The sequence below is a fragment of the Bactrocera tryoni genome, chromosome 5, assembly GCF_016617805.1.
Source record: "Bactrocera tryoni isolate S06 chromosome 5, CSIRO_BtryS06_freeze2, whole genome shotgun sequence".
In the NCBI taxonomy this organism is placed as follows: domain Eukaryota; kingdom Metazoa; phylum Arthropoda; class Insecta; order Diptera; family Tephritidae; genus Bactrocera; species Bactrocera tryoni.
Window position 1 is genome coordinate 76,285,064 of NC_052503.1, and position 23,156 is coordinate 76,308,219.

At 32.9% G+C, this 23,156-nt stretch overlaps 1 protein-coding gene across 1 annotated transcript in view; it reads left to right on the forward strand.

The window, feature by feature from the left end:
* Nucleotides 1-23,156, forward strand: part of LOC120777916 (homeotic protein Sex combs reduced) — a 41,187-nt gene that overhangs the window by 12,242 nt on the left and 5,789 nt on the right. Inside the window, exon 3 of the mRNA XM_040109500.1 lies at nt 13,217-13,413. Within this exon, the coding sequence (XP_039965434.1) occupies nt 13,217-13,413 (197 nt within the window). The remainder of the gene's footprint in view (nt 1-13,216; nt 13,414-23,156) is intronic.

A 23,156-nucleotide genomic window follows, 5' to 3' on the forward strand; every position in this document is an offset into this window, starting at 1 on the left:
CGAAATTTGTCGTAAAATAATGGTGAACGAATAAAAAAACAAACGCTAAATGTTATTTATGTTAAAAAAAGTATAAAAGCTTTAATTTTTTTGAAAAAAAATTCAAAAATTAAAATTAGAAAAAAATTCATAAATAATAAAAAAAATTAAAAAATCTTTTGTAGAAAAAAAAATTTAAATATATTTTTAGAAAAAATATAAAAATATTATTTAGAAAAAAAAAAATTTTTTTAAATAATTAAAATATTTTTTAGAAAAAAAATTAAAATATTTTTTAGAAAAACAATTTAAAATTATTTTCTAGAAAAAAATTCAAAAATATTTGTTTAATTTATAAAAACGCAAAATTTGGAAAGAAGCAAAAATTCTTAACCTTTCACTACAAAAGATTTCATAATAATTAGAAAAAAATCAAAAATAATAATTAGAAAAAAACTAAAAAAAATCTTTTCCAGAAAAAAAATTTAAAATTATTTTCTAGAAAAAAAAAATCAAAAATATTATTTAGAAAAAAGATAAATTAAAAAAATATTTCCTAGAAAAAAAATTAAAATATTTTTTAGAAAAAATATCAAAAATGTTATTTAGAAAAAAATATTTTCTAGAAAAAACAAATAAAAATATTTTTTAGAAAACCAGTTTAAAATTATTTTCTAGCAAAAAATGCAAAAATATTTGTTTACTATATAAAAACGCAAAATTTGCAAAAAGGAAAAAATTCTTAACCTTTCACTACAAAAGATTTCATACAAGAACTTTACTTTGATCATTCAATTTGTTTAGCAGCTATATGATATAGCGGTTCCATCTGAATATTTTGTTTGCAGCTTATACCGTTATCTGAAAGAATACTATATGTCAAATTAATTGATGATGTCTTATCAATTGAAAAAGTTCGCTATACAAAATCAAGATTTTTATTGTGCGGTTTATATAGCAGGTATATGCTATAGTTGTCTGATCTGAATGATTTTTTCTGAGATTATACTGTTATCTTCCGGATTAATTTGTGCCAAATTTCGTGCAGATATCTCTTCAAATAAAAGAGTTTCCCATACAAGGACCTGATTTTCAGCGGTTAGGTAATATGACAGCTTTATGGCACACAGGTCCTATATCGGCGATTCCGACAAACGCGCAGCACTATGAGTAGGAAAGAACGTATGCAAAATTTTAGATTGATATCTCAAAATCTTCTAGCTCCCAAGTTCAAGTATGTATATACAAACAGGCGAATATGGCTAAATAGCGGTGAGTCGAAATCTGTTGTCATGCTGATTTTTTGTATAAATATTTTTAATTTTTCTACTTTTCTTCGATTATTTAACGCATTTGTTAGCCATTTTTCCCATTGCATAAATTAATTATCTATTAGAGTCTCTAGTATATCTGCATTGTTATATAATAATCCTTCTGCTGAAATTTAATTGCAATTGCAACCGCAGCAAATCCATTAATGTTTATCTTTTTACTGCAATAATTATGGTTTTATTTACTTGTGATTTCGCGCAAAAGTGCTGATAATAAAATTCAATTAAATCGCATAATAATAATATTAATAAAGACTGTTTATTATTTCACAGCCATATTTGTTTGTTTAAGCCGCGTTGTTGGCATTTTTTTTATTGTTGGACGACAATGCTTTGATTGACTTTCCCACCTGTAACGTAGGGCAGACTGATAAAAACACATATTTTCACACCTACACATACACAAACACACACACATGTATATAAACATAAATATTGCCGCGGTGATTGGAGGCCTTTTAACACCCTGACGACCTGACGCCTGTATGGATTTCGCGCACGCGTCGGCACGTGCTGACCACTGTGCACTCACACATATACACATACTTGCGTGGAAAACATATTTTTATGTGTGTGTGTGCTGCTTAATCTCGTTGCAAAAATGCAATTAATTGCCTTGCAATAAATATGAAGTGCAATGCGCTTGGGAAAAGCGTAAAAAAGCAACAACTACCATGCGTGCGTGTGTATGTTTTGCTGCGTGTGGCTGTATGTGTGCGCGGTGTTCATCAAGCAAGCCGATAATTTGCATTTTACGCCAAACTGTCGGTATAATTGCATGTTTGCATTGCAAATTTCATTGCAGGCTAATTAATTATAGTACACACACACACACACACATTGACGCGCAGTGTGACATATAAATAGTTATATATACATTATTGTGTTGGCAATTCAATCAGTGTAAACGCTGAAATGGGACACGCAGCTAGGGGATTATGACTGCCGCCGCAAAAATCTGTGGCACAAGCTCAGCAGACTTTATTGAACATGAAAAATGATTGAACAAGGCAATATTTTACCAAACATATGTATATGCATACATACATATGCCGACTATTCTGCGGTTATTGATAAGCTGAAAAGTATATTCTTTGATAAACTACTCGCCTTGTAAATCAAAGGGTGTTGCTTTGATTTGGAAGCACAATTTTCCGAAGTGGAGTTACCACCTCTAAAAAAAATAGTAATAGTTTTTGTACATATATTACTTAAAACTAAAAACTTTTAATGGACAATTTAAATTTTTTTTCTTTTTGAAAATGTTAATACAATTTTTTAGATTTTATAAAATCTTTTATAAAAAGAGCTTTTCATTAGAAACGAAACTTTTTAATTTTTATAAAATTATTATTTTTTAATTTTGCGTATTTCCTACATTTTATACAAAAATATTTCATATTTTTCGAAAAATTGGAGTTTCCACCTTTTCTCAAGAATAAAAATCAATAGCATTTTGACAATATTTGAAAAAAAAAATGTTTTGTTGAATTCTAAAATGTTTGTTTTTTAAAGATTTTTTTTGAAGAAAGAGTTATTAAAAAATTCTATATTTTGTTCTGTAATTAACAAAAGCGCTATCGATAACAGCTTAAATGAATAAAAATTTTTAATATTTTACCAATTTTTTTTTAATTTTCATAATATTATTTTTTTCAAAAATTTGAGTTTTAAAAATTTTTTATGCGAAATTTTTTCTATAAATTTTAGATTTATATATTTTTTTAAATAAAAAATTAGTAAAAAAGATTAAACTTTAGACAAATTTACTAAAATTTATAAATTGTTTGAAAACAATTTTTTTCAAAATTGTAATTCTAAATACTTTGTTCAAAATTTTTTATTTTAATTTTTTTTAATTTCTTCAATTTTTTTCAAAATATCAAAAATTCAAATTTTTTTTTTTTACAATTTTTAAAATATATTATTATAAGTAAATAAATTTATTTTAAATTAAAAAAAAGGTTAAACTTTCAAATGTTGATCCTTCCAAATACTTTATACATTTTTTTTAATTTTTTTCAGAAAACTTAAAAATTACCTTTTTTCAAAGAAACATAAATATTTTTTTATATAAATTTTTTTTTGGAAAATATTTCTTCCTGAATAATTTTTTTCATGTAAAAATTTTTCAAAATTTCTAATCCTAATTATTCGCCAATTAGCGTTTAGTATCCAGCAAAATTTCGCTTAATTCAATTATAACATCAAAAGGCCGTTGAAATGCAACATGCATGTAGAACTGAAATATACTAAATCCGCTTCTACACTCGCCCAATTAACCTGCCTGCTTCATAAAAGATGTAAACAATAAAGAAATGAATTGATTTCATTAGTCCTAGTCCACAAGAAAGCATCAATTCAATTACTCCAGTCTCAAAGCAATGCAATTAAATATTTAACACACTTCGCATGCGGCAAGCCACGAACGCCTCGTTCCCTTTACAATTCACACAATTAAATTTAAAACATTTACGATATGCAATGCACCGTTAAAACAGCCGAGCAACATAAGCCATAAACCATAAACCATAAGCTTGAAGTGCCTCGTGCAAATGAGCGAACACGAAGAGCGAACATATGCGAGTAGCAGTGGAAAATGTTCACATGTCGTTGCTGAAATGATTTTTATCTTTTTATTAGTCATGTTGGTGATAATAAAATTTGCGAAAATTATAATGAAAGTGTAACACGTAAACCTAATAAAATTTTCAAATGCCGCAGAAACGGGCCAATCGGAGAGAATGGCGTGTGTGAAAGCGCAGCGCTGCACGTTAAGGAGGCAAATAATTGAAAAAACGACAAGGAATGCACACATTTATAAACACATTTATAAACACATACATATGTATGTATGAATATAAGGTTCATACCTATTTATGTATATTAGGGTGGGTCAGAAAAAACTAGATATATTTTCAATATATATAAAATTAGATATTAAAAAAACTATGTATAACTAAAAATATTATAAATTAATATAAAAAAATTTTACAAGTTTTAAAAGTACAACAAATATTTAAAAAATTAAAAAAAAACCATAAACAAACGAAAATTGAATAAAAAATGTTATTTAAAAAAATTTTGAAACGTAATTTTTAATAAAACAAAAAAAAAAAATAGAAAGAAAACAAAAACTATAAAAAATATTAAAAATTAAATAAAATAAAAAATGTAAATAAAAAAATGTAATGAAAAAAAATAATTTAAAAAAATTGTAAAATATTTAAAAGGAATTAGTTATTAAAAAAAATTTTTAAAACATGAAATAAATTTAGCAATATAAAAAAATCCGAAATTAAAAAAAAAACAAAAAAATGTTGAAACAAATTTAAAGAAAGAAAATGAAATATGAAAAATAAAATAAAAATTATTAAAAATTAAAAATAAAATAAAACAAAAAATAAAATGTAACAAAAAACATTTATTGAAAAATAAAATAAAATAATTTAAAAAAATTGTAAAGCACGAAAAAAATGTAAAATATTTAAAAACTATTAGATACTAAAAAAAATTTTAAAAGCTCATAAAAAATATATAAAACCAAAAAAAAATATTGAATAAAATATTATACAAATTTAAAAGAAAATGAAAAATAAAATATGCATTCAAGCCAATGAAAAAACAGCTCAATTTAAAATTTTTTTAAAACATGAAATAAATTTAAAAATATAAAAAAATTCGAAATTAAAAAAAGTTAAAAAACACTTAAAACAAAAAAAAATAATGAAACAACATTAAAAAAAAATGTAAGGAAAAGTGAAAAATGCATTTAAGTCAAAATATTATAAAAATTAAAAAAAAATATTGTTTTTATATTTAAAACTACAAAAAAAATTAAAGGAATAATTTGTATGGAAATTTTTAACTAGAAGGCATGAAAAAACCTATTTTTAGAGTACCAACATAAAAAAGGATTCAACCACCTTAATGTATAGGCTTATGCACTAACTAAGATTAATTAATTTTTTCCCGCCCTAATGTATAAGCTTATGCACCCACAAAAATAATCAATTGTTTTTTTGCCCACCCTAATGGATAGGCTTATGCACCCACGGGCTGCGCTGAAATTTTGAGCTTATGCTCGCTTTCATACGCTCAAAGTAATTTACTTGCTTATTTGGGAACGTGCTTTAAGTTCGACCTTTAGCGTGACCGTGTACTACAAACTGTTTTTGTAAATGATAGGGATACGGTGTCTTCGTAAAGAACCCTTTGGACGTCACATGAGTCTAATTTTCGCTCATTTGGTTCCTTGTAGTGTGTATAATTAAGCTGCGCCTTCTTTTAATTGAGGCATTGCTGACGCACATTTAACTAAATATCATTATCATACTCGGCAATTAGCTTTGGCATTATGCCGAGGGTACGCATATGTGAGTGCATACTATTATGGGTGGATATGTACATACATATATATAAAGTTGGTATATGTGGATAAAACATGAGCTTCCGCTATATATGAATATAGCTACTATAAACATATTTTTAATCGCTGGTGAATCCTTTCCTACTCATACATACCTTCATATTTCAATATGTTATGTAATTATATCTTGATATATGTATGTCTTTATGAGTCGCAAAGGATTCACCAGCGCTTAAAAACTTGCTGTAGCAAGAGCGGGAAACATTTATTGCACGCACTTAAGTCGTTTTACCTTTTCAACCGCATTTACATAACTCATGCGCACCCTCAAGCCTCCTTAGTCAACACGTTATGCTCGCATGTGTGTTTATTTGTAAGTTTGTATGGCGCCTTGTTTGTGCGCCAACCATTTTAATGAGCCCTTTCAAATGTGGGTCGAATTCTTTGCTGAGCAGATTTTTATGTGCTTGTTGTTGTTTTATTATGGTTACTTGCGCGTATATCTTTTGGAATTTTAATTAATTGCGCGGTCTGGCTGCACCTTAGCTCAGAGCTTGGCTGGATTTTGATTGCTACATGTAAACGAAAGGATTAAATGTCATTCCTCCGCGCATAAAATGAGTTCCTGCTGTGTAATTATATACTGGCATCTTTATATGTATATTTGCAGCGCACTCTTTATACCCTGAACAGGGTATATTAAGTTTGAGCGATGAAAATCAACTCCTTGTATGGAAAACTTTTTTGTTTGACAAGATATCTTTATGAACTTCAGTACAAATTATTTTTCAAAGCATCGCTACAATCTATGTGGAAATTGTTCAGATCGGACCACTATATCGTAAAACTGTCATACAAACTAAACGCTCAAACTGAAATCCTTGTATGGAAAACTTTTTTAATTGACAAGATATCTTCATGAAATTTGACACGGCTTATTATTCAAAGTAACGGTATAATCACCGAAAAAATAGTTCAGATCGGTCCACTATAGCATATAGCCAACATACAAACTTCTCGAACAAAATCAAGTTAAGTACCTCTTTATACCTTTTATGCTATAAAAAATGCACCTATGAAGGGTATTATAGCATCGGTGAGCCGCATTTAAACTTTTTTCCATTTTATTTTTATATTCTGGTATAATTGCTGATAAAGTCTACATTGCTCATAATAAATTTAATCGTTTTAATGAAGTGGAACAAATATGATGTGGAAGAATATGTGCTGTCAATATGAAACTATAGAAGGCTTTGGATAGGTTTTCACTTTGAACTGCAGCAAAATATGAAACTGCCTTAAGAAATACTTGTACTGGAACTCCTCTCTACCATAGCAAACTGTTGTGAGATAAAGTCGTGGTATCGCCGTGTTTCTTACACTTCTGAACTTTTTAGGCTATATAGTCCTTTGGCTCTATGAAACAATAATTAAATCAATAATAGTCTACGGTATTGTTTTATGGCGGAAGACGATAGCAAAGACTACACTCACGTAAAAACTATCGGTTTTCCAAGGGCTGTTCTCATTATTTTGTGATACACTTGTGACTAGCTGTCGTTTCTCTGCTTATTTACCTTTGAGGGTGGCGTGTTAGCTAAGAATTTACTGGAGGATACACGGATCTAAGCTTGAAGGAAGCGTCGAAGTTAAGAACTCAGTAGATGAGAGGAGCTTTATTACGTTTTATTAAGCATGCGACGAGGTTTGGTGGCGCAATAAACTGTCGGCAACTATCCATCGGCTCCAGTTTTAGACTTTCTTACCACTGCAGCGTCTTTCAAGCTGTAGTGCCTGTCGTAAAGGTAGCTGTAGATGTACTACTGCAGAGCTCGAACTTTTTCAGAGTAGTGACAATCGACTCCGATAGTAGGAGCTTGAGTTCGTTGACTGTATGTTCAAGACTAAAGAAGGATGTGTAGACTTATTACCTCCTGGCTATAGCGATATTGCAGGAAACCGTATGGTTGATGAGCTAGCTCGGACAGGTACTTCAGTCTCAAAAACTGCGGAATGGAATTGGATAGGAGCTATGTTGACTTCTTGTGTGACTTCTTCTTAACTGCTGGATCTCAAACCAGCTCAGCAAGAGTGGGTCAAGCCAGGAGCTGTGCAGTTGCGAGGTACTTCTTGCCCAGAGTCAATCGGAAGAGGTCTAGAGAGCTCTCGGCTCTCAGCAAGATCCACTTTTCAATCGTTTTGGGAGTTCTTAGTGGAGTTAGACGGAATCCAAGCAGACAGATTGGACATCTCACTACATGCCGGCTGCCTTAGCTGTTTCCAAGAGGACGAGATAGAATCTTCTCAACATTTCCTCCTCAAATGTACCGCTTTTGCCAGATCAGGCCAAAATACCTCGGATATCATGCTTTTAGTCACTGAGGTGAAATAGAAAAAACAGAATGAAAGGTGCTAAACAGATTTCTACTAGATTCAACACGAATTTCCCATAGCTAGTATCCAACTACTGTAGTTTTTCCTCTGACTTTACAAAGGACTGAATATAACAATCTAAGTGCGATCATTTCGCAATTCTGAGGTATAAGGGATCTAACTTAATCTGACATTGTGGTAAATTGTATGGCGATACTCGCTGTATTACGACTCGATCTCTTGTTTTATTGAAGCCTATACTCAGATAAGTTAGCGCCACGTGAGCCGTGCACTAGCGACTTTACAAGGCCCTACTTTAGAAGACCGCATCCTTTAATTTTGAGTCGAGCAGATCCAGTATATTGATTAGGGTGTTTTTAAAAACGTTTATAGTGTACTTTTCCTCATTGCTATTATAAATTGAAGTTATTATGATTTCCGAAAAATTCACTACAACAATAAATTACTGGTTACCAATTGCTCTCAAAGACATATCCATAACTTTTGTGCAATCCATTCAGCATTCAACTACCAAAACATTTCCAATATTGTCGTGTCGGAGCATACTTTAAGGCCCATGTTTACAAGCTACTTAAAAACTTTTCGAAATTTTCACAAAGTCATTATTTCATTATAAATTTTATTATGCGAAATTTCACAGAGCTCAAGCGGAACGGATGGCGGCGTAAAAGACACGTCTAAATCTACAAATGTACCATTGTTGTTGTTGCAAGTCGGCAAGCCAGGCAACAAGGCAATGCATGTAGAAACTTTGTCGTTTGTTTTGTCATTTATTAATTGTTTATAAATGCCTGGCACAGCTGCTAATTTACGCGGGGTGGCGGGTCAGGCGGACTTCGGCAGCTAACATACAGAGTTGAGATGTTTGTAGCCGTCTAAATTGTTTGTTTGTGTCACCAAAATCTCAATTTCTTGGTGGGTTGAGTTGAGCACACAGAGGCGGCACAACGCCAGCAATGGACGGACAATAAAGTTGAAAACAAGTTTTCAAGCGCTCAGCGCGTCGTAGCTGTAGTGTTGGTGCAATGTGCTGTGTTGGAAGACAACGAAACTGGTTGCCACGCATTTTGTTAAGACTTGGACTCCAAGTCTGATATGCTAATGAGGTGAAAGTCAGCCAATTTAAAATTATGACAATTAAGTGGAAATGGCAACGAACGCCAGATTTTAATGGTGTTTTTATGTAACATTAATGACTGATTGCCTGCTAAAAAGGAGAATTGTTTAAAGTTGATGATTTGTTTATAAGATTTTTATTACTTGTTAGTATACACTTGGCTAATAGGGGTCTCGGCTTTTTTTTTGTTCAAGAGTTGGTGGTGTAGAATATTATAAAAAAAATAAAAGAAAATCGTAAGAATTTTTTCTTGCTTGAAAAGTGTCTTGAACCTTTTGGTTTTTCGTACCAGGACTGGGTTTTTTAAAAATGAATTTGTATGACAGCTACATATATGCTATAGTAATCTGTTCTGAACAATTTCTGGGGAGATTATATCATTGCTTAAAGCAAAAAGCTTTGCCAAATTTTAAAAAGATATCTCGGCAAATATAAAAGTTTTCCATACAAGAGCATGATTTCAATCGTTCAGTTTGTATGACAGCTATTTGCTATAGAAGTTCGATTTAAATATTTTTTTTAGAACTTGTTCCGTTAGCTTAGGCAATAATATTTGCCGAATTTCGTGACGATATCTTTTCATTAGAAAAAGTTTTCATACAAGAGTGTGATTTTGATCGTTCAGTTTGTATGACAGCTATATGCTATATTCGTCCGATCTGAACGATTTCTTCACAGATTATATATTTATCTTTAACAGTAGTAATTTCCAAATTTAGTAAAGATAACTGTTGAAAAAAAAAGTTTTCCATACAAGGACATGCTTGTCAGCGTTCACTTTGTATGGCAACTACATGTTAAAGTGATCCGATATGGGTGGCTCCAACAAATGTGTAGATCCTTGGAAAGCAATGAGCGTGTGCAAAATTGTAGATCGATATCTCAAAAACTGAGCGACTAGCCTGTTTTTATAAAGCGAAACGGATAGTCGGACGGAGGGATGGACTAACGGACATGGCTAACTCGACTCATGCTGACCTTGCATATACATATATATTTTATAGGGTCTCCGAAGTTTCCTGTTTTACGAACTCCGTGGGAAACTTAATACGCTATATTCCCTTCAGTGTATAACTATAACTATGGACGTCGCAGTCTCCGAGCGAGTTAGCGAGGCATTGTTATTCCTCAGACAACCTAAAGATTTCGCTTGAAGGTTTCATAAGAGCTCGTAATCTTTGGTATTTTACCGGAAAAGACGACAAAGTCGATAAGTCTAGACTCCGAGGGAGTTAAAACTGAAAAAAATTGTGTGTAACATCGTTATTACTCAGACAACAAAAAGATTTTGTTTGAAGGTTTCATTAGAGCTCGTAATCTTCAGTAATTTACCGGATGGACGGACAGTTTACCGAAAAAGACGACAAAGTCTTTTAGATCTTGGAGCTTCTACAGCTAGTTGTTGTGTAAAGGTTGGTCTGGCCAACGTACAATCCTCGTACGTTGATAGCATCCCTTATTCTCACACTTTAGTACTCCTTGTTACTTTCATTTAGCTCCATACAAAGTCTATGCAATGAGTTTTAGAGCTTCTACTAATATTTTAATCTAACCTAGACGACGGCACCCCCTAGTTATAACGCCACCGCCTCACACCACAGTCATAAAACTAGTTTTATTTAAATGTCAACAATAAGAAAGTAATCGGAAGCCGTACATAAATACTTGAACCATAAAAAATATCCAGCCCAACTCCAGCTCAACGCAACCCTCTGCGCAGCAATTTAAATAACTGTGTTGAGCATTTACTCCCAACTAAAATCATTTCACATAATTAGGGATCATTTAATAATGGGGTGACATTAATTGGCCGAAAGCACGGTACAAAGCGAGCACAGAAGGCCACAAAGCGTCGCTGGCATGAGAACGTCCGGGCCGTCAACTAGTTGCCGAGCACAACCCCCGGTGTCACAGCTTTATGAGTGCGGTTTAGCGCCGCTGTAAGGCAACTAAAACAGACCTTTGAGATTTGGTTGCGGCATTGTGGGTGATTGCCACCACCATCCAGACACACACACACATACACATTGACACTTGCCAACAAGGTAGCGCTGGCATTTAGAGCCCACTTGTAATGATTGCCTTTCAACCCACACCAGGGAGCCGCACAGGTCCTGGGATTTATGTACGTGCGACGCGCGGTCCGGGCAAGAGCCGGTGGTCGGTGTGGCCACGACAAAGGCACGACGGGCGTTTTGTTTATACTCGTTTTATTGGCTTACACTCGCATAAAAGTGGGCTTACAGCACTCAACCGCCACACCACCTGCTTTGGCAGGGGAGTTTGGTGCGCTGCGCCGTGCGGATTTGTACCTCGCCTGTTTGGCTAATTGATTCTCATGTTGTGTTCATGAAAATGAAAATGACGCCAGAGGGCGCTTTTACAAATTACTGCGGCATAGGCTTACATTATATACATAATTTGTTGTAATTTCATTTGTTGTAAATATATAAATATATATAAATGAGTGTTCTCTCGGTTCTGTTGCCAAAATGTTTATTTTCTATGCGAGCAACGTAATTAATTTGCAGACAATTTGCGTTTGTTAATTTGATGGCCATTGGGCGGCACTAAATGTCCGGATTGCTGGGCAATTGGCTCCAATTGCTAGGTCTGCCTTTGGGGCTCATTATGCGAGTTGTTGCCTGTAATTGCCTGTGTTGTCATTTCCGGCCTCGAATGTGGCTCCGTTTGTGCATGTGTATGTGTGTGGGCGCCATTTGCATTGATTCGATTTACTGCATGTAATTTTTTACCGTAAATGCCTAATTAGTATGTAATTATTATTTTAGGTTAGGGCTAGCAAAAACGTTGGAATTTATTTGTATGGATTTTCGAAAAATTTTGCTGCTGGTGGCAGCAAGAGGTGCACACACTTGTTGTCAGTGCGTTTCTAACACCAAGAAGGCAAGGTCGGAGACCTTATAAAATTTATATATAGATGATTAGCATGATGAGCTGAGTCGTTTAAGCCATGCCGATCTGATTGTCCATCAGTCTGTATAAGTGCTTAATACTACCTAAGGTTTTTCAGATATTCTAGCTGAAATTTTCCACACTTCATTTTCTTCAAAGAAGTTGCCGATACCATCGTTATCCGACCACTTTAGCATATAGCTGCCATAGAAACTGAACGATTGGAATCAAGTGCTTGTATGAAAAACTTTTGCATTTGAGGAGATATCTTCTCAAAATTTTATATAGATCATTACCCAAAATATTTTCATAATCTCCGTAGAAATTGTTCAAATCGGACTACTATAGCATATAGCTGTCGTACAAACGGACCGATCCAACTCAAGTCCTAGTATAGAAAACTTTGTAGTTTGACAAGATATATTCACGACTAAATTCGTAGAAATTGTTCTGATCGGACTACTATAGCATATAGTTGGCATACAAACTGAACGATCGTATAAGTGTCTTTGTATGGAAATCTTCTTTATTTGAGGAGATATGTTTACAAAATTTGGCATAGCATATTTCCCAAGTCAGCGCTATAATCTTCGAAAAAATTCTTCAGATCGAACCACTATAACCTATAGCTGCCATATAAACTTATCGATCAAAATGCAGGCCTTGTATAGTAAACTTGTGAAAAGGACAGGATATTTTCACGAAATTTGACATTGATTATTGCCCGAAGCATCGTCACAACCTCCAAAGAAATTTTCTAGATCGGACTACTCTAGCATATAGCTGTCATACAACCGACCGAAGAAATCAAGTTCTTGTATGAAATCTTTTGTATTTGTGAAGGGTATTACAGTTTCGATTAACGTTCTTGTCTTGCTATATTAATATTTGTCTAAATTCTGTCTAGAAAAACTTTTTTCTCTCGGTAAGATAGCTTTCGCCACGTTTCTCTAAATATTATCTTAAATCAGTCATTTATATATGCATGATTCTCTTAAACTCCCCCCAACTTAATAAAACAAGTTGGGAGACAATACAACGCCAGTCTACGCAGAAAGTTAATTTTAACTTAATACAAGCTAAACATTTTTATTTTCTTCCGCTTTCCAGTGTCGGCGAGTCTCTCACAGGCGCATCAACACCATCAAAGCAACGACAAGGATGGCAAGAAGAAGCACACCCGCCCAACATTCAGTGGTCAGCAAATTTTCGCGCTGGAAAAGACATTCGAACAGACCAAATATCTGGCCGGACCAGAACGGGCGAAACTCGCCTATGCCTTAGGGATGACCGAATCGCAAGTGAAGGTGAGTCAATACATACATACATAGACTCGGTATATATATATGTACACATTTGTTAGACTCTAAGCACTACTCAGCTTCGTCCGTGATAAAAAGTATATAAAGTGAAATATGAAAACTAGAAATGCAGCTCGGTTACTATCTAACAAGGCAGCACATTAAAGCAAGCAAAACTTTTTTTTAGTGTTTTTATAAACGAGTGTTTTGTTGTTTTTTTCTTTTTGAAGAAATGCAGTTTTAACATTTAAAAGAGATAAGACACAGATAAAACGAAATATTCACCACCGAACATGAAAACAAAGTTGAAATTCGGGATCCCAAGCAGTTAAGGTGAACACACATACATACATATGTACTATCTCGTAAGCGCTGTTAAAAGTGGGCAAGGAAATGCAAGTGAAAAGCAAATGCGTGAAAGGCGTTGAAAAATTTGCATTTTTATTGAAAGGCAAATCCGAGTGGATTTCGCTGGGTATAAAGCGAATGAAGTATGGCTCGCAAAAGTTTTGGCGTTTAACAGTGTACGCCGAGCAGGGGTGGTGTGTAATATTGTGCATACAGCGCACTCACACTTACTCGTATCGCACGTATTTGCCGTGAAAATGGCGGTCACAACAACCAATCGTCCAAATACACGCTTGTATGTGTTTACTCGTGCCACTCAAGCCCCAACTACGTCGGTGAAGCTGCTGTGACTGGCTGTGGCTTCATCGTTTTCGAGCGCTTCATTTTGCGCTAACCTTTTATGTGCATTTTATTACATTTTTCATTTCTTCATCTTGTTTTTTTCTCTTTTTGCTGTGGTTGTTGGCTGCTAACTTGTATGCGGTTCGCCGTCGCTGTCGCCTGGGATTACGCGGGTCGCTGTGGCTGCTGCGGGTGCGCGCTTTATACGCGTAATACCGCATAATACGCGCCGCATGTCTAAGTTTGCAAAAGGTTTTTTGCTCGACTTTTGTTTTATTTTTATACCCTGCACAGCGTATCTTCAGTTTGTCACGAAGTTTGTGGGAAGCAGTAGGAAGCGTGGGAGACCTCAGTTTTTGAGTTATCGATCTGAAATTTTACACAGATTATTTTTCATCGCGACAATACAATATCCTAAGAAATGGTTCAGATCCGAAAACTGAATATACTATATATATACATATGTATGTATGTATATACAAACTGAATGTTGGGAATAAAGTGCTTGTAAGAAAAACTTCTCTATTTGTAGAAAGAGAGTTACGAAATTCGGCACATACTTTTGCTTGAAGAAAACATACATTCTCCCAAGCAATAGTTCACATCGGACCAATGTAGCATATGGCTGCCATACAAACTGCACTATCAAAATTCAATCTTTATATGAAAAACTTTTTATTGGACGAGGTATCTCCTCAAAATAAGGCATGAATTACCGTTTAAAGTAACCGTGTAATCTCCAGAGAAATTGTTGATATCGGAGTACTATACCATATGGCTGCCATACAAACTGAACGATAAAACTCAAGACCTTATATGAAAAACTTGTTTATATGTCGAGATATCTTCATGAATTTCGGCACACATTATTTTCCAAGACAACGATATAACCTCCTAAGAAATTATTCAGATCGGATCACTATAGCATATAGCTCCCATACAAACCGACCGATCACAATCATGTCCTAATAACAAAAACTTTTTATTCGTTGCGATATCTTTACGAAATTTGGCACATATTGTTATCTAAAGTAACGGCAAAATCTCCTGAGATAGTACTCAGATCGGACCAATATAGCATATAGCTGCCATACAAACTGACCGTATAAAATTAATTTTTTGTGTTGAATCTTTTGTATTTGTGAAGGGTATTATACCCTCTTTGCAACAAAAGTTAAGTTTTGTTGTTGTTATATTTTTTTGTTTAAAATCTAAAATCCATGCAGACATTGCCGTCGCTTGCCACTTAATGTTGAAATCCACGAGCTTCGGCGACTGAAGTTTAAAATGCTTCAATGTATTTCCATTTATATGTAATTTTTTTTTCATTTATTTCAAGGGGATATGTGTTGTCGCATTTTATACCGTTAAACACAAATCCTTTTGTCGTCAAATTTGTTGGGCATTATTGTGGGCATGTCAGTCGCTTTATAAATGTTGCTGATTTGTGGGACTTGTCAGAGATACTGTAGCACATCATGTATGTGTGTGTGTGTGGCACACGTGTGCGGGCTTTTGTGCGCTTGAGCTGCTTTTGTTGCATGTCGTTAGTTGTTGGTGTTGTTGGCGGTAACTATTTACTGACTTCTTCTTGTTCGCCACCGCGCGTGTACCGTTATTTAAATTAGTCCTAATCCGCGCATTTAACTGGTCCGGCTTTCGCTGCCATTGGGACATACGAACACATATGTACGTACATATGTATATGTGTACACACATATTGGGTAGTCGAAAATGTCTTTTCGTATTTTGTCAATGCTAGAGGTAGTTGTCGTTGCAGTCGTATATATAATTTATATTTCATATAAACGAGTTGAAAGCTCATTGTGTACATACATTTACAACTTCAATTGCGCTGCAATTATGGCATATTTTCGAAAGTCTAGGCGTTATTGTACGAAAATTTAGCGGTCATGCCATGTACCCATATTTAAAGCGAAATTCCTAATAATTGTTGTATCCAGCAATTGACGGGTTTCTGCGCAAATCAACGTTAATTGCAACGAGTGTAGGCGTTTTCTGCAATCAAATCCAAATTTCAGCATTTTGAGCGGTCCAACATTAGTTTAGTTGCACGGCATTAGGGTGAGGCCAATAGTTTAGTTTTTTATAAAATGCAAAGTTTGGCAGCTAAATGTAAGTTTAAAGCAATAAGAGTAAAATAAGAAGAAAATAAAAATAAATTGAATTTAAAAAAGTTTGAAATCAATGGTACGAACATGGAATTCAATAAATTTTATATGCAAATGAGACAAACATTTTAACAAAAAAGGCGAAAAATATTTAAAACAAAACAAAAAACCAGGAAAAAACGTTAACTTCGACTGTATAGAAGCATTAACATGTTCAATTTTTTTAGTTTTCTTACTAAAATTTTATTATGATCGCTCATGCATGTTGAATTTCATGAAATTATTTTGCAGAATAAAAAAGTTTTCCATACAAGGACTTAATTTTCAGCATTATGTTTGTATGGTAGCTATATGCTATAGTTGTCCGATTTCTATAATTTCTTCAGATATCATGGTGCTGCTTTTGGCAATAATTAGTACTAAATTTCATAAGGATGGCTCTTCAAATAAAAAAGTTTTCCATACAAAGACATGGTTTTGAACGTTATCCGATCTAAACCATTTCTTCGGAGATTGTGTCGATGTCTTAGAGAAAAATTTATGTCAAATTTCGTGAAACTATCTCGTCGAATAAAAAAGTTTTCCATACAAGAACAAGAATCTGATCGTTCAGTTTGTATGACAGCTATATGTTATGGTAGTCTGATAACGGTGGTTCTGACCAATAAGCAGCTTATTGAGAAGAAAAGGTTGTGTGCCAAATTTCAGAGCATAAGCTCAGAAACTGAGCGCCTTGTTTGCGTATACACCGACAAACCCTGGTTAATTAATTAAAAAATTTTAATCAATAAAAAAAACATTATAATAAAAATTTAATGAAAATATCAATTATAACTTTATATAAATATAAAAAAATATATATAAAAAAATGTTATTAATTAAAAAAAATAAGTAAATTATGAAAAATTGTAGTGATGGCAAACATGAATCGAAACATTTTTAATAAATCAAAATACTCTAAAAAAATTTAATAATTGATAAAGTTAGACTTATTAAACAATTCTTGCCACTCAAGTAGCTTCAAAAGTGTCTTAAAAATTATGTAATAGCTTACAACTTAACTTAAAAAAAAAATTATTTCTTTAAAAATTAATCAAATAATTTAAAAAAATTTAATTATTTTACATTTGTAATAATTAAAAGAATTTATCAAAACATTTTTAAAATTATATAATAAAAAATTGAATTATTAAAAAATTTAATCTAAAAATTTCACTAATATTTATCAATAAAATAATTCTTAAATTTTGTATAATATCTCTCAAAAAATAGTTAAAATTCATAGTAAAAAATGAACTAATTAACCATAAAATTCATAAAAAAAAATTTACAAAAATATTAATTGCATCATTTTTGCCAAGAAAACTTTCTTATAAACTCAAATTTAAGCACATTTCTTTAATAACATTCTAAGTTAGCAGTGAAAGCAAATACAAACGCAAATGTCATATTTTCCAAGCGAGCTTTGCAGTGGCGCGCTGTGCACTAGCTAACGGTATTTTGTGTATTCAAAACGTGCTCGAGAATTCATATCATCAACACAACTCCCGACAGTCATTAATAATAACAGCTAAAACAAGGCAAAAAGCTACAAATGGCTCGTAATTATACATAAAAGAAACATATCCAAACGTACATATGCATATATGCATACATACATACATTAATACACACACACATATATGTTGTTGTGTCAAAATCTCAGCTTTGGCATCAAATCACAACGTTATGTCCACCATTATTTTCATTGTATGGCGCTTTGATGTCTAATAGCATTTGCTGTTGTTTTAGTTTGTGGCCAAACAACTGATGTCTGTGTGTGTGCGTGCTTACAAATGCTTTTAATTATGCTAACATGCAATTATTCTTGTCAAGATCATTTCTCATATTATGAAAGGTCGCCACACAACCGTTAGTTGCATTGCTAGTGTTTGGTGGTGGTGTTAGTAGTGCGGTGTGCACAGCTGCCGCCCACAGGAGGTCACTACATGTATGTATGTGTGTTGCAATGCCAAACACGGCTACCATTTGCACCCATACACGCACGCTTTTGCTAGTTTTTTGTTATGTCACATTGTTTTTGTGCTGTCTATAGTGCTTGCTTAATATACAACTATGTATGTGCGTGCGTATGTGTGTTTGTGTGCTCGTCTCGCTGTCATATTAACTAATTTGCATATGCAAGCTGTCCATATCCGGGCAATAGCCGACCGATTGATGTGCCTGATTGTTGTTTTTGTTTTTGCCACAATTTGCATACTAGCGCATGAGGCAGCATGATACCGTTACACAGTCTAATCTATAAGCATGCAACCAATCTGAAAAGCAAAACAAAAAAACATTCATGAACATCCTTTGCCGTTTCACCACTTTTTACGCGTGTTTGTATGTGTGTGTTCGGTAGTCGATTTCATTGCTGGCCACGCGCTTATTCGCTTACTAATTGAATATGTATGAAGCGTCGTGTTGCCATTAGGCAAGCATGGCTAATAGATAAACCCACACATACATACATATATGCAGTTGTGCGTGTGTTGAGTCCACTTGCCATTGCCGAATTCTTAATTTACAGCCAAATTGTTGCCATCGTCCTAACGCACTCATTATGTTGTGACACGTAAACTCTCTGAAACACACACCCACATATAGCATACATACATACATACCATAAATGCTTAGTTGCTTGGCTGCAATGAGCTCCATTTGTCGTTGCAGTTGTCGCACTTAGCCCATCTTCGTCATTTGCTCGACTCTAACGCTATGCTCATCCATGCCAGCCATTAAGCCATTCACTTAGCCATCCATCAGCGCACACGCACACATGCACTCATATTTGTACATATATGTATGTATACTTAGTTCCGCTTGCGCTGCAGCCACACTGAGTGCCGTCGCTGTGCAACTGTCGCTTCGATTCAATTCCTCATAAAATCATAAACATTCGTGCTCCTCATTCTTCGGCCATTAATCATTTCCTCATCATAATCGCCAAATGTTTGCTGTTTTGTTTGAGTGTATGTGTGCATTTGTGTCTCATTGCATTAGTGTTGTCATCTTTTAGGCGTGGATGCACTGCGCTTTCCATGCAAATGTCTAAAAGTGTCAGATAACGGTAAAATGTATATGTAGTTGCTTATAGAAATGAATTTTTTAATTATAATTAATAATTTCTAATTACACTGGTCAACAAAAAACATTTTTTGTTTCTGTTTTCATGCTCAAATTCTCTTTCTAGATATTGAAAAATGCTGGAATTTTTATTTTTAGCTGTTAAAGTTTGCTTTTGTCTGATACGAATGAGTCTGATTTGCTTATGCATATGAACATATGTATATATATGAACATACAAGAAATGCGCCAAAAAATTCTACAAACACAAACATAAAAAAGTATTCGCTTTTTTTTGGTGCAGGAAAAACTGAAATTAAGCATGCAGAACTCAGGTTCAAAAAATATTCTAAAAAGTTTAATTAAAAAAAGTTTAATAATTAAAAATTTTTTATAAGTAAAAAAATTAATAAAATATTTAATAATTAATAAAATTAAGCAAAAAATCCAATAATTAAAAAAATTATAAAAAATTTTAATAATTAAAAAAATTAAACAAAAAAATAATAATAATAAAAAACGAATTATGGAAAACTGTAATCATAAAAAAAATTTATGAAAATGTGTTTAACAATTCAAAATAAAATAATCTCCTAATTTTTAATAATTGTAAAAATGCATTAATTTAAAAATTTTTACCACACTCAAGTCAAGTAGTTTCAAAAGTATCTTAAAAATTATGTAATAATTTTAAAACTAATTTAAAAAATTGCAAAAATTAATATAATAATATGTAATAAATTATAAAAAAGTTAATAACAAAACAATTAATTATAAAAAATTGTAAAAATTAAGCTTTTAAGCAAATATCAAGTGTTATTATTAATTTATAAGTCATTAATAAATTGCCGTAATTAACAAAAATTAACACAAATATTTTGCTCTACGGTGACTTAAAAATTATGTAATAATTTAAAAATGAAATTAACTAAAATAAAATAAAAAAAAAATTAAAAAAAAAATTTAATTAAAATAATTAAAATAATTGGTAAAAAAATTTAATTAAAAATTAATTTTAAAAAATTATAATAATTTTAAAAAGTAATTAAAAAAAATTGTCCTTATAAAATTTAAGCAGCTTCAAAAAACCCTCAAAGACTAAGTAACAATACATTTAATTGCGATTGACGCATAAATTAATAAAATTAATTAATGCTTCAAAATAATTTATCATACCCCCAAAAAAGCTTTTAGGCAAATGTCAAATGCCATTATACAAATGTAAGTCATTAAAAAAATTACCATAATTAAAAACAAAAGCGGAATTCTGTTATCAAGTCTTCTTGTTGTTGCTGCTTTTGAACTTAAAAATTACTTTCCAACTTATTATTTGCTATTTCTATAACGAATTACTTTATGTTCACATTTTCGTTTCTTTATGGCTTCCTCTCACCTCACGCTCTGTGTTTGGCCACAACAACAAGTATTAAAGGAAATCTGTTGCATTAATAGCTAATGAATGCCTATTATAAATTTCGGTTTAATTTGTTTCATAAACAAAGTTTTCAAGCAATGATTGTGCTGTGGCACAGCTGAGCTTTAAATTATATGGCAATCACAGAATTTATTGTTTATCGACAGCCATTAACAGTTGTATATTGTCGAGATTTAATGGATGTTTTGTGAGATGCGAAAAGCCACGTATTTTAGAGGGGGTTTAGAGTGGAAAAAAAGTTGGAGAGTAAGCAACCGCTGTCAATAATGTATAAAAGGTCGTCTTCAATGCTTCTTTAATTGATTGAAGTTTCGGTTAATTGGGGATACCGACTCTTAGAGACCTTAGTAGACCATTTCCATACCATCAGAAAGTAGAGATTTCATTGAAGAAAAAGGAAATTAGAGTTATTTTTCAATACAGAGTCCAATTTTAGGTGAAAAATTAATACTTTAAACGCAAAAAATGCAACTCTGCCATATCACTTTTTTCTATAAGACGCGCCGTTGTGCCACGCACCTCACCTTCCTCTTCCCGAACGCAGCTCGCCAGTAAATTATTTATCCTTTAATTTTTGTTATTTTATTTTCCTTTTCCAATGGTTTGCCTTCCACTATATATATTTTTTAACTCTAAAAAAGTATCTACTCTGCTCCACTTAGCGCTACTCAACTCAACTCAACCCGCTGCCATTCAATTAGGCATTTATCATATTTTACAACCAATTTTTCAGCTTAATAACGCCCTTACCAATCTCTCTGCTCCTTACGCTCGTAAAACTAATTTAACTGCGTTTTTATTTAGCAGCAGCTAAGCCCGAAAAATTTATCTCTATCGCCTACTGAGCAACTTTCTGCACAAAATTAGTCAACTGCTGTCAATCTTTACGATTTTTCCATGAAGTTTATTACTACCAAAACCGCAGTAAATCAGTCAAAACACAACTGAGGTATTCTTTATTTGGATGCATGTACATATGTGTGTATTGTATTCGAATATGTGTGAATACACAACTAAAATTTAAACTGAGTGAGAAAGTGTATAGTTGCTCGTATATGCAAATAACTCAACTTTTATATGCGGAGAATCTCGTTTATTTTAACCTATACATACATATATAGTTGTGAATATAAATATACATACATATATACTTGTGAATCTAAACATACGTATATGTATATGAGCTTGCATGCATCTATAAAATAAATTAATGGCTTCTATGAGGCAACATAACTTTTCGAAATACTAAAGCCGAGAGAATATACTCACACTTGCATTCAAGCATAGTTTGGAATTTGTAGAAATAAACAATGAAGGCTTAAGCTGAGCGCATAGTGGAGGTTATAAACGAAATAAAAAAAGCTATAATACCCTACACAATTGCGTTTCTTAGCATAAAAGGGTGTTAAAAGCACTTTATCTTGATTTTTATAGGTCAGTTTGTATGACAGCTATATGCTATAGTCATCCGATTTGCACAATTTCCTCGGAGATTGTACCGTTATCTTCGCTAATAGTTCATGTAAAATTTTGTGAAAATATCTCATGAAATAAAAAAAGTTTTCCATGCAAGGACAAGTATTTGATCATCCAGTTTGTAAGGCAGCTATATGCTATAGTTGTCCGATCTGAGCAATTCCAACAGAGATTAAAATGTGGCCTCGAAAAAATAATTATCGCCAAATTTCATAATGATATCTGCACAAATAAAAAAGTTTTTCCTTACCTGGACATGTATTTCATTGTTCAGTTTTTAGGGCAGCTATATGCTAAAGTAGTCCGATCTGAACAATTTCTTCAGAGATTGTCACACTGCCTTGGATAATGATAAATGCTAAATTTTGTGAAGTTAGGTCTTCAAATAAAAAAAGTTTTCCATACAAGGACGTTCATGAGATCGCGATGGATGAAAAATCTCAACGCTACATATCTTATATATATTATATGATAATATAACATATGCATATATCCTCATGCTACAAACTCATATGTAGTGTCTATCATATCCCGCTGTATCAGTTTATATTCGCAGCACAGCGGGGGCACGGATATGAATTAAAAATTTTATTTGGACCTTTAGTTTCAAGCATCTTTGCTGGCGTGTTGCTTTCAAGCGAATTTGCATATCAGTGTGTACATTTATGTGTACGCATGTGTGATATCCTTTTGTCTACACACATACACATACATACGAGTACAGCAAAAGTAATACCACCACCAACACTACTACAACAACAAAAAAACACGAAATACCAAAAACAGCAACATTTTATTGGCAGCTCTCTGCCTGGCACTCGTACCACCTGGCGACATTCCGTCAGCCATTTCATTTGTGTTGACTGATTTCTCAGCTTTGGGCTCTTGCTGCTTTGCGACGCATGCGC